The sequence below is a fragment of the Eleutherodactylus coqui genome, chromosome 6 (genome assembly GCF_035609145.1).
Source record: "Eleutherodactylus coqui strain aEleCoq1 chromosome 6, aEleCoq1.hap1, whole genome shotgun sequence".
Lineage (NCBI taxonomy): Eukaryota > Metazoa > Chordata > Amphibia > Anura > Eleutherodactylidae > Eleutherodactylus > Eleutherodactylus coqui.
The window spans coordinates 83,104,248-83,118,124 of NC_089842.1; the positions used below are offsets into that span (position 1 = coordinate 83,104,248).

The 13,877-nt window shown below is 39.8% G+C and overlaps 1 protein-coding gene across 1 annotated transcript in view; it reads right to left on the reverse strand.

The window, feature by feature from the left end:
• Positions 1-4,454: 4,454 nt before the first annotated feature.
• LOC136631374 (formyl peptide receptor 2-like) overlaps positions 4,455-13,877 on the reverse strand; it is a 239,019-nt gene continuing 229,596 nt past the window's right edge. The window contains exon 2 of the mRNA XM_066605646.1: positions 4,455-5,536. Coding sequence (XP_066461743.1) covers positions 4,558-5,505 — 948 coding nt within the window. The 5' untranslated portion in view covers positions 5,506-5,536 and the 3' untranslated portion in view covers positions 4,455-4,557. The remainder of the gene's footprint in view (positions 5,537-13,877) is intronic.

Sequence of the window (13,877 nt, forward strand, 5' to 3'; positions counted from 1 at the left end):
ACATTTAAAACCACTCTTATACCAAAGCTAACCGATCTCTTTAACTCACTCCTCCAGGGAACTCCCCTCCCAAGACAGGCGCAGGAAGCTCATATTGCTCTTGTCTTTAAGGAAAACAAGGACCCCGAATCCTGCGAGAGCTATCACCCTATTTCCCTCATCAACTTCGATATGAAGCTCTGGGCCAAAATTCTGACAAAACGACTCGAAAAATTCATCCCTAAACTAATCAACCCAGAACAATCGGGCTTCGTTAAGGGAAGGGAGGGCAGAGACGGTTGCCTCAGGCTCCTCCATGCAGCGAAATACTCCCAAACACATAATATACCTCTCGCCTTTGTCGGCACAGACGCCGAAAAGACGTTTGACCGAGTCAATTGGCTGTACATGGAGCAAGCTCTGAGGCAGTTTAACATCCCGCCGGAATTTGTTTCAGCAATATTTTCCCTATATGCGATGCCCCAAGGCTCTACGCACAATTTTTTCCAGATACCTATGGTCGGGAAAGAGACCCAGGCTTGCTCACTGTCTACTCATCAAGAGGCGATCGGAAGGTGGAGTGGACCTGCCATGCCCCCGGGAGCTTTATTTGGCTACCCAGCTCAACCACTGGTTAGAGCTGGTCCACCAGATTAAGGACCCTATGATCCAGTCCCTGGCTAAGGGAGCCTACGGTCCCACCTTCTGTGAGGATATGTGGTTCCCGCGGGGGAGAGGTAGGGGAAGACAGAGAAGCAACCCCCTTTTAAGAGGTGTAATAGAAACCTGGGCAACGCTAGGGAAGACTCTCGCCCCTGGTCCTTCCCCATTTGCACCCCTGTCAGCATTACATAGATTCATGGGCCTATCGATAGACTCTTGCTCCGCGGGAGTCTGGAAGACCCTAGACGGTAAAAACTTTCAAGATGCTTTGTCCCTAGCAAATGCGGCCCCCCTTTCCTCCCTAGAGGACCGTCTCCCGGGTCGCACGTTCTCGTTCCTCGTCTCTACCCATCTGTTGAAAGTCCTAAATGAATTTCTGAAATCACACAAAACCCCCAGACCACTCATCCCATTTGAATCGGTAATTGAGGGGCTTTCCCTCAATTCTAGAAAAATATCTTACATCCGCAAACACTTTATTTCCCCCTCAAAGCCTGCGAAGCCTGCCTTCCTCACCTCGTGGGAGAGAGAACTTCATATAGCATTATCTCCTAGTGAGACTAAGCTCATATTAAAGACTGCGTTTGGTCTCTCTCCTTGTGTCACCTCTCAGGAATCACATTACAAACTTCTAGCAAGGTGGTATAGAACCCCACAATGGCTTTATGACCACAAACTAGCTGCATTAGACAGTTGCTGGAGATGCGAGATGGATACTGGTTCATATCTACATATATGGTGGGAATGTCCCCGTATAACTCCCTTTTGGAGAGACGTGGGCGAGATTCTGAAAAAGCTGTCACCTGGTCTGTCGCTCTCCCCTGGGGTGGTTCTCCTGTGGAGACCGACCTCTACCTTTCACCCCATCAAACACAAATTGATCGCTCTGCTATTGGACACTGCCAAGGCCCTAATTCCCTTGCTTTGGAAACAAAAAGAGCCTCCCACTGTCGACTTATGGAGGGATAGAGTTAACCTCCTCGCTAACCTAGAGGAGCTTTCAAGCTGGGCGAATGGGACCCATGATAAATTTATTGAGACTTGGGCCCCCTGGCGAGCAGTGGGGTATGTCCGTCCTGGAGCCAACGTGGAGCAGACGACAACCTGAGATCCTTGCACTGACCCTGTACAATGTAAGTACTTTGGGCCTCCACGTAATCCCAACTCCCCGCGCCGTCACCCCCTCTCTTAGAGGCTTCTCCTCTCTGGAATTCATGCGTTGACCGCCTTTTCTCTGATACGCTCTAGGTTAAACCCCATGGAGCAGACTGAGCTTCTTAACCCAACCTAACCCCTCCCCCCCTCTCCCTACTCCCACCCCTCCCTTGCCCCCCCTAGCCCCCGCCCCCGTTTGTTTCCCCCTTTTCTCTTATGTATAAGGGGTCTACGTCTATGTTTATCTCTCCTTTTGAAAATGTTCTCTTGTGCCCAGGCGCGTCGTTTAAGTTAATTCCCGCATTGGGATTGCGTGCTAGCTCAAGCTTTTATTTGCTTCACTAACAGCATATATTATGTTTTGACGAGACGGGTGGATACCGTGCTCAGACCCATGTGTTTGTATGTATGTTTATATGAAAAATTTCAATAAATACTGATTAAAAAAAAAAAAAAATAAACTGCTACATAAGTATTTAAAAAAAAAAAAAAAAGAAACCTGTGGTTGTAGCCAATATTGTAATACACAGTGTTTACCTGTTCCCATTTTTCACGCAATACCAAAATTACATAAGCCGCAGTTCCCTCCTCCATTGAGGTCCATTGAAGTGTTGGGTCTCTCCTTGACAGATTATCTGCCACCCATAGTAAAGAAGCTACCTGGATTTATTAGTGACGCCGTTGATATTCTTAACATTTTGCAGACAATAACATGGCAGCATAATCCTATGTGGGTTACTTGTGATATTTCAGTGTTATAGTCATCAATACCCCATGACAAGGCATTGTCTGCTCTGTCACATTGCTTAAACACGTAGACCACTTTTTCAAATGAATTGAAAGAATATCTTATCTCTGTCACTTCTTTTCTGCTACAAAATAATTATTTCATGTTTGATCGAGATTTTTACCTCCAGGTATACAGCTGTCCTACGGGCTCTTCTTTGTCACCCACCCTGGCCAATCTGTATATTGTTATATAGGAGGAGTTTTCCATACATTTAGATGTGCTTTCCATGCGAGCGACTTTATTAACAGTTCCAATACACATGTAGTATATGTCAATAGTTGTTGCTCATGTAAATTACAATGCGTGGGCTAAACCATAAAACTGCTAAAAAAAACTATAGCGGAGCATATGTATGATACCTCTTATTTAGTACTTGCAGAATTTCTGCGATATCACAACAATTCAAATCTGTGCACTTGGGCACTCCTATATCATTTAAGGTTCTGGGTCTTGAGAGGATTAACAAGGGACAAAATTAAGAAATAGAGAAGCCTTTTGGATATTGGTTCTGGACAGTTGCCATTTACACTGATTGATGTTCGTGTTATCATGTTCTAGTATACGGTACTGTTGATTTGAGGTCATGTGCATCCTTAATGTGATTTATTATTAACCATATATGTAGTAATGGTTGATTTTTAGCCAGAGGCATGAGGTTGGGAATAACAATATGGGGAAGAGCCTGATTTAAATGAAATGTCATCAAAAAAGATCCCATTAAATCGTTAAATCTCCTTTAATCGTTTTTCATACAGATAAGAGGAATATTTTTAAAAAATCTGTAGTTGTAAAGACACCAGCTGGACACTAGATGGTAGATCTGGACTTTACCTACAGCAGTCACCCTTGCTGGGTATTAATGGTGTCTCCCAGTACTCACATACCTCAGTACTTACAGTGGAGTCAAATTTTGTAACAACCAGATAGTCTAATGAACAAATATATGAAGAAAAGAACCATACTGGCAGGAAATACTAAATTAGGAGCTCATAACAGATAACAGCAACAGGCATCAGATGATGAATGATGATGATGATGATAGTCAGCTAATAGAGCAGATGGGTGATGGAAACAAACATAATAACCTGATGATACCTAATTCTATCTCTAGCTCTCCCTAAAACCTTTTGCAAGCAAAAATTGGAAAGATAAAGAAAGAAATGTCCTTTTTTCTTTTTGCAAAATACTGTGTAATTTCTCTATTTTTTATAATATTAGGGATTCTTCTTTTTTTGTCTTTTTTTCTTTTCTTCGTTTGGCTCTTTTTCTACTTGATTTTTCTCTTGTCTGTTATAATACTGTATTGAAATTTTGAAATTCAAGAATACTTTATGATTGGTTTTAATTATACAGTATAACATACTCACACTCCCTGCGTTATAGATATAGCACCGAGGAAGGTCTTTTGACCGAAACATCCAGTACTTACTAGTCAAATAGATATTCTAACAACCTATGCATTAATTATATTGTTTAAGTATAGAACTGATACTCTATAATTTAGCAATATGATGAAATAAAACTGAACTTCAGGTTATGAAATAAAGCTAACAAATTATTTGAAAATCTTCAAGAGTGCTGCTGATTTCCTCTATAATACGGAACTAGAAGCTAAGATGTGAGTAGAAAACCAAAGGAGTAAACCATACTGACAAGTAATAAAGCTAGATAGAAACAAAAAAACTAGACCAATACAAGGAATCACAAGCCTAGACCAGCAACAAAGTGCAAGAAGCAAACAAGAAATTTTAAATGCATACAGTATGCAATATAACCAGCAGCATACTGCAAAAGGAATATTTAATAAGAGGCTAGGTAAAGAAGAACTGTTCCTCAAATAAGGTTGAGTTGCAACAGTGTGGTAAGCTGACCCACTTTAATGGAACAGTTGTGGGACAGTTGCACAGTAACTGCCCGTTAACAAGCTAGAAGACAGGAGATGATGATACAGCAGAAGAATCCCTGCTGATTTAAACAGTAGTGCAATCATGGTCAAAATCCTCTGGTTCTCTGCATAGGTCATTAGGTTGTTCACTTAACGCTTTTTCAAGCCTGAAGGGGATAGATCTTAAGAAACCATGTTTAAAATCTTGGCCGATAAAAACATAAATGATGGGATTGATGCAACTGTTAAGGCAAGCCAGGTTGATGATAATATTATTTAATATATAGAGAAGAATGTTATCTACTTTATACTGGGGTGTTAGTGGCCAGATGTAAAAAGGAAACCAGCAGATAAAGAAACACAATATAACAGCAGTGATGATCCTGTAGGACCTCTGTGATCTCTGGGGTCTCCTCCTTTGTCTAAGTTTGAGAAAAATAGTAACATAACTGATCAAGATGACAAGAAAAGGGATGGCAAACATTATAGATATCCTGATCAGTTGGAAGATCTGTTTCATCCCATAATTATATTTATAGTCAGGGAATAAACACCATTCCTTTAAATCATGAAAATAGAATACATATAAATAAAACAGTAAACCAGTAAAAAGTAAACTGAACACCCAAATGATTGCCACAGTGATTTTAACTAGTTTACTGGTCCTATTAAATTTCGCCCAAAATGGCCACATGACCGATATACAGCGGTCAATACTCATGGCTGTCAAGAGAAGAACACTGGCATTCATGTTTATGCTGAACAGAAAAATGCTCAGTATGCAAAAAATAATTTGCACGTATGAAAAAAAATAAAACCGTTCTACTATTCTCAGAGGAAGAGATGCACAGCATAGGAAGTCTGCAATGGCCAGATTAAGGAACCACGTGGCACTGGTTGTCTTCTTCATCCTGAATCCGGCAATCCAGATGACCAATCCATTACCAATAGTCCCAAGAAAAAAAACAATGCTGTATAAAGTAATCGACATATTCCGTATAATGTCTTCATCAATAAAATTGTAACTGGGCATAGTACGTGTCTCGAAGTCTTCGTAAGATGACCTTAGAAGATATAATAAGGCAAGAGTTAGGCATATGAAGGATGTATGGCTTCATAAATATCTGCTTTGTAAAATGGTGTATACATGGTGAACAGGGAGAAAAAACAAATAGTCACATTGTGCTGCTTTGTCATCCCACCCCACCCCCTAACCTCGTTTTTAATTTTATTTTTGACCAATAAGACACTTTTGCCAGTTTCCTATTTTACCTCTCTGCAATTCCTTTGAAGAGGAGGAACCTTATACTGGTTGACTCTTGTGGAGAGGATGGTTTACAGGGTCAAACTGAGCTGCACCCCCTGTTTGCAGTTATGCTACATATAGTTGAAAAACTTTTGTGCTTGAAAAATCTGCCATTTTCTTCATATACTATGTGGAGATTTACTAAAGACCTGATGCCAGCCTTTAGCAGCAGTGAGATGGAGAAAGATGCACCAACTCTATTAGAAGGGAAGAATTGTGTAGAAATAAAAAAATATACATTTTTAGGCAGATCGTGCATGTATCAAAATTTGTAACCTTTTACTGCCATTGCAGTAAAAGGTTGTTTATCATTGCTTATCATTTTCAAGATCTGTGATGTCATTGACAGAGAGCATACATAACTGCAAGGAAACCCTTACAGATCTAATATTCCTGATAGTGGAGAGCTTGGTAAATTGGCTGAAGACTGAACAATTCATGTGAACTTCCAGCGGCGAGTCCAGAGTGACATACTTCATCTACACTGGTACAATGTGGCATAGTAGTTCAGTGCAGCAGGCATAGACCAACTGTGTCATTTACTGTTTTGGCTTGGGCTGCTCCTAAGGCCTGCTCTAAGAGGTCCCTGTTCTACACTCTTTAACTCCTTTTTGGAGGGATCTAACTTATTCTGCAGGAAACCTCCATGTTGTTTACCCAGGAGTAGTTTCAGTACACTGACAGCTGACTGGCAGGCCAGAAGTCATGGAATTTTGGTACTAAAAGGACAGGTAAGGATGTAGTTAGTACAACAGGAAAAAGGTCAGGGCAGGTGGCAATCAGGCAAATCATAGTCAAGAACAAGGCTAAGGTCAGGACAAGAAGAGTTCAGGAAAACTGGGTGCACACACAGAGGGTAAACCAAGCATCAAGCACATACTGGAAAGCTTAACTTGGATCACTGGGAACCTCTTGACTTAAGTACCTTTCAGTGTGGGAGAATGCTTTAAATAATTATTTTAATCAGGGAAACAACTGTTTAGGCTAGAGAGAGAAAAGCTGGGTACGTGCACTGGCCTTTTAAGAGGTGAGCCGAGCATGTATGCATGTATTACTGGCAGAGGAAGCAACCAGGAGCATAGAGTGGCATCTGCCACATAGAAGACTAGGAGGATGCCAATGGTGGTAATAGGTAGAAGGGGAGGGGAAGAAAAGTACTGACGGCCATAACAAGTTGACAGATTTTTGTTGCTGATATGTCTTTATTGCATAGACTACACTGATACTGCTCTTTTAACAAACCGTCTTCTGGAAAGTATATAGAATTTGAAATACAAAGAATGTTATAACTTTTAACTATGTCCTATTACATATGTTTGCTTCATTTGTGCTACTAAATTCAATTTCCTGAAGTGCCACCACAGGAGAAATGATGATTCAATTAATTGTGTAATTGCAGCATTGGCCAATCAAAGCTGCATGTTGTCATGCACAGTGTCTATCAGATCATCAGAGAACAGTTACAGCCATCTTTTTTTCAGGAACAGAGGATTGTTTTCTAATGCAGTGAGAAGGTCTATGTGAGGACTCTTTTCCATGAGCATACATATACTGTGTGATCTGATGCATTCCCCGCCCATTGTCCATAGCCATCAATGGGAGGAGGCGGGACGGGACGGAGCTTAGTTCCATCCCCGCCCCCTCCCATTGCAAAGAACGAGCTGGGAGGAGAGCACAGGTGAGCCTTCGAGGGGGATAGGAGCGAAGGCATGGTGACCTCGGCACAAATGCGCCAGGGCCCATGCCGTGTGAATGGGTGCACAAACATTAGATTTGTGCACCCATTCACAAGCTTCTATGCCCCAGATGACAGCTTATATCGGCTGACCATGAAAACACTGGCCGATATGCGCTCGTGAGAAAGAGCCCTAAGGCTGCGTTCACACTTGTATCGTGATTATAAGCAAACTATGTTGCAGTATCTTATCCATTGCATGATGGACCCCAGCTTATAATGTGGTCTGACACGTTGAGGTTCTATGTATACTATCCAATTTGATGGAATTTACAACAGAGCTGCCAATGTAGATGTAAATAAAGCCTTACAGTATTTTGATTAATTTAGATTTTTTTTTTTTTACTTTGGTTAATAAAGACTGAGGAATATAAACATACTTATAGTAATCCAGAGTTATGGCAGGTGGGTTCAGGCTTAAATCAGCAGCATCCATTCTTATTGTTGACCTAAAAGAACAATTAATAAAAAACAAGCAAAGATTACTTTAATTATCACAACAGTAGAAGATGGTGTCATTGTATATTTAGCTCCACTGTACACTGTGTATACTATCTACATTATGATGACAAAAGTATTGGGACACACATGGAAGGTGATGAAATTCAATATTATTCATATTTTTCAGTACAGTGTTGGGCCACCTTTGGCCTCAGTGACTAAAGTAACCCTTGATTATAGGCATGATTTCTACCAAATTCCGATCAATGTGTGGAAGGACTCTATTCTTGGAGGAGAGCTTCAGATAGTGATGTGGACATGATGGACATTTCAGCATGCATGGATATGGAATTCTAGTTCATTCCAAAGATAGTCAATGGGATTAAGATTTGGGCTTTGAGCTGGCCAATGAAGTTCACAGACATTCTGCTCTTCAACATTGCTGTATTATATGGTGGCTGGTCATTTTGGTAGAGACACGGATCTGTAGCAAAGTATTGCCACAGGGTAGGTAATGCCACATTGCCCAGAATATCTCTGTGCACATTGGAGTTGAGGGTGGACTTCACTATAATGAATTACCTTAGTCCTTCCCAGCAGAAACACCCCACACCATAACAGAGCCTGTCCAAACTTCATTATTAGGACAATGCAGTCGCATAAAAATCATTCACCAGACAACCGCCACACCCAAATGTGGTCATCCAAAGACAGTGTATTGTGATTCAGTTGTCTACAACACTTGCTTCCACTTATTTACAGTCCAAGAACAACACTCCAAGCACCATCGCAGGTGCCTCTGTGCATTCACTGCTGTAAAGTAGGTGTCACACTTGACCTGGACGCAATTCACAGCTCACTCGGGACAGACGCAAGATTATGTCAACACTGGACAAATCAGAAGTGCAATGCTCTGATAAGTGCGAACCTGCTGAATGCCTCTCGGACTATGGGCTGATAGGGGGCAAGGGAGAATACTGAACCACAGTACGAATAACCAAGCCTGAGGGAAATAAATTGCAACTTAACTGAAAGATGCAAAACTAACTCCAGGAGGACTTGACATAGCTCAAACCACCATGACCAACTGAACTGCAATAAACAACAATGATCTAAGGAAGGGGTAGGAATATAAAGTCTTCCTACCTGCTGATCGGTAGACCAGAGAAGAAGCCACATCTAATAAAACCTCTCAGAGGTGGGGGACTCTGAAAGAAATACCAACATACAACAATATAGATACAGATAAAGTAACGGGCAACCCACACACAAAATGTGTCAACCAGCAACCTGTACAGGAGCAGAGCGACTAGTCTGCTTTCCCATTGTGGTTACCATGCCACGACACTGTCGCAACTGACAAGCTGCGAACGTGGGCTTGTGTGAGCTGCTCATCCATGTTAACCCTTTGCATGTAGTTCCCTACAGAAGGTTCTGGTGTTAATGAATGTTCCAAATGCCTTTCAGACCTGCTGAGCAAGTGTTTGCACATACAATGTGTAACCTTTTTTAACACGGGCTAGAATATTGCATGATTTTGTAGCAATGCGACATTGCTACAAAATGCATGTATGTGAAGCCCATGGTTTCCAATTGATTCTTTCACATGAGTGATGTTTTGTAGCCTGAAAGAACCCACTGGAAACCATTGCCTTCACATACATGTGTTTTGTAGTGATGATTTTGTAGTGCGATTCTGTAGCTCGTGTGAAAAAGCCTATTTCAAACTATGGGCTTCACATATATGTGTTTTGTAGCGATGTTGCATCGCTACAAAATCATGTCATTTTTTTTAGCCCATGTGAAACAGCCCTTATCTATATATATAAAAACGAAAGCCCTCACTGACTCACTCACTCACTCACTCACTCACTGACTGACTGACTGACTCGCCAAAAGTTCTCCAACTTCCCGATGTCGTAGAAACATGAAATTTGGCACACACATAGATTATCTCCCAAATAGGAAAAGTAATTGGGTCCCAACTCGATTATTCAATTCTAGCGCAAAAGAATTGGCGTCGAAATTTTACGTGCGTAATCTAAATCTGTCACTTTCCAATGTCATAGAAACTAAAAATTTGGCCCGAGCATTGATTTTGTCATAAATTGGAAAAGTTAATGGGTCCCAACTCGATTATTCAATTATATGCGCAAAAGAATTAGCATCCAAATTTTACGTACGGAATCTAATTCTCTCACTTCCCGGTGTTATAGAAACTCGAAATTTGGCAGGAGCATTAATTATGTCATAAATAGGAAAAGTTAATGGGTCCCAACATGATTATTCAATTCTATGCGCAAAAGAATTAGCGTCCAAATTTTACGTACGGAATCTAATTATCTCACTTTCTGGTGTCATAGAAACGTGAAATTTAGCACGAGCATTGATTATGTCATAAATAGGAAAAGTTCATAGGTCCCAACTCGATTATTCAATTCTAGCGCAAAAGAATTGGCGTCGAAATTTTACGTGCGGAATGTAATTTTTTCACTTTCCGGTGTCATAGAAACGTGAAATTTGGCACGAGCATTGATTATGTCATAAATAGGAAGCGCTAATGAGTCCCAACCAGATTATTCAATTCTATGCGCAAAAGAATTGGCGTCAAAATTTTACGTACAGAATCTAATTTTCTCACTTTCCGGTGTCATAGAAACGTGAAATTTGGCACGAGCATTGATTATGTCATAAATAGGAAAAGTTCATAGGTCCCAACTCGATTATTCAATTCCAGTGCAAAAGAATTGGCGTCGAAATTTTACATGCGGAATGTAATTTTTTCACTTTCCGGTGTCATAGAAACGGGAAATTTGGCACAAGCATGGATTATGTCATAAATAGGAAAAGCTAATGGGTCCCAACTCGATTATTCAATTCTATGCACAAAAGAATTAGCGTCCAAATTTTACGTGCGGAATGTAATATCTTCACTTTTCGGTATCATAGAAACAGGAAATTTGGCACGAGCATTGATTATGTCATAAGTAAGAAAAACTAATGGGCCTCAACTCGATTATTCTATTCTATGTGCAAAAGAATTAGCGTCCAAATTTTACGTACGGAATCTAATTTTCTCACTTTCCGGTTTCATAGAAATGTGAAATTTGGCACGAGCATTGATTATGTCATAAATAGGAAAAGCTAATGGGTCCAAACTCGATTATTAAATTCTAGCGCAAAAAAATTGGCGTCGAAATTTTACGTGCGGAATGTAATTTTTTCTCTTTGCGGTGTCATAGAAACGGGAAATTTGGCACGAGCATTGATTATGTCATAAATATTAAAAGCTAATGGGTCCCAACTTGATTATTCAATTCCATGCGCAAAAGAATTAGCGTCCAAATTTTACGTACGGAATCTAATTTTCTCACTTTCCGGTGTCATAGAAACGTGAAATTTGGCACGAGCATTGATTATGTCATAAATAGGTAAAGTTCATATGTCCCAACTCGATTATTCAATTCTAGCGTAAAAGAATTGGCGTCGAAATTTTACATGCGGAATGTAATTTTTTCACTTTCCGCTGTCATAGAAACGGGAAATTTGGTACGAGCATTGTTTATGTCATGAATAGGAAACGCTAATCGGTCCCAACTCGATTATTTAATTCTATGCGCAAAAGAATTAGTGTCTAAATTTTACGCGTGGAATGTAATTTTCTCACTTTCCGGTGTCATAGAAACAGGAAATTTGGCACGAGCATTGATTATGTCATAAATAGGAAAAGCTAATGGGTCCCAACTCCATTATTCAATTCCATGCGCAAAAGAATTAGCATCCAAATTTTAAGTGCGGAATGTAATTTTCTCACTTTCCGGTGTCATAGAAACGGGAAATTTGGCACGAGCATTGATTATGTCATAAATAGGAAAAGCTAATGGGTCCCAACTCCATTATTCAATTCTATGCGCAAAAGAATTAGCGTCCAAATTTTACGTACATAATCTAAATCTCTCACTTCCCAATGTGATAGAAACATGAAATTTGGCATGTGCATTGATTATGTCATAAATAGGAAAAGTTAATAGGTCCCAACTTGATTATTCAATTCTATGCGCAAAAGAATTAGCGTCCAAATTTTACGTACGGAATCTAATTTTTTCACTTTCCGGTGTCATAGAAACGGGAAATTTGGCACGAGCATTGATTATGTCATAAATAGGAAAAGCTAATGGGTCCCAACTCGATTATTCAATTCTATGCGCAAAAGAATTAACGTCCAAATTTTACGTGCGGAATGTAATATCTTCACTTTCCGGTGTCATAGAAACAGGAAATTTGGCACGAGTATTGATTATGTCATAAGTAAGAAAAACTAATGGGCCTCAACTCGATTATTCTATTCTATGCGCAAAAGAATTAGCGTCCAAATTTTACATACGGAATCTAATTTTCTCACTTTCTGGTGTCATAGAAACGTGAAATTTAGCACGAGCATTGATTATGTCATAAATAGGAAAAGTTCATAGGTCCCAACTCGATTATTCAATTCTAGCGCAAAAGAATTGGCGTCAAAATTTTACGTGCGGAATGTAATTTTTTCACTTTCCGGTGTCATAGAAACGGGAAATTTGCCACGAGCATTGATTATGTCATAAATAGGAAAAGCTAATGGGTCCCAACTCCATTATTCAATTCTATGCGCAAAAGAATTAGCGTCCAAATTTTACGTGCGGTGTCCAAATTTTATGTACGTAATCTAATTCTCTCACTTCCTGATGTCATTTTATATGAAGGAAACGTCGCATGTTTACCTCCACGTGGTGTTTCCTGGGTAACGCAGAGAACTATGCAAAATGGTGAACATATTTTTTTCCTCAGTATCTCTAAAGTAAGCACGACTTCATAAGATTTTCCGTGTGAACACCAGATAAACACCAGTACCAAATTAACTCGGGCGAAGCCGGGTATATCAGCTAGTACCTAATACTTACACATCCGATTTGCATATCCCCTTCACCTCCAGCAACTCCTGACTACACTATTGTTTCAATATCTATCTATCTATCTATCTATCTATCTATCTATCTATCTATCTATCTATCTATCTATCTGTCTGTCTGTCTGTCTATCTCATATCTATCTATATGGCCTCCAATTGATTTAAAATTAAGCCCTCAAGTTGCAACTAAAATATAACCTTTTTAAAGCGATTTCCCATTTTTTCTTTAAATATACCAGGCAGCCATCGGAGCAGGCACTTCAGTAATACAGGGGTTTTACCAGTCCTATGGCCATACTGACTGGCTGCACCTTTCAGCCAATTGCATGTGTACCACCGAAGTGGTACTGTGGCACTGTGGCACTGTATGCTGCTTGTGTTTTCAACTGACAATGGGCAATAAAAGACTATTATAATGTAACATGTGTGACCTCTCTCTCTCTCTCTCTCTCTCTCTCTCTCTCTCTCTCTGTATATATATATATATATATATATATATATATATATTTCAATTAAATTAGAATTTATTAATGACTTACCTTAAAAGTTCTTCTACTGTTTTGAAGGCAATGTTCTCACATTGTCTTTTTTGCTTCTTCTACAGCAGTCTATTACAGAACAACATAGCATGACTATAATCTACTTGTTCCTTTTCAATGTTCTCATGGGACTGGAATTTTATGCAACTCTATCACGTGCTGCATGACTCTTTGGCTGATTAGATGTCTGATAGATTAATTTTATAGCACTTTGTACTCTAAGTTTTTGACCAAGCTTGTATGAATATATATGTATATGGTAGGATAATTACAGATGTAGCAGACTTTAATTTAACCCCTTAGTGACGAAGCCTGTTTGCACCTTAGTGACGGAACCAAATTTTGGAAATCTGACATGTGTCACTTAACATAGCATAACTCCATAAAGGCTTTGCATATCCAAGTGGTCCTGACATTGTTTTTTCGCCACATATTGTAC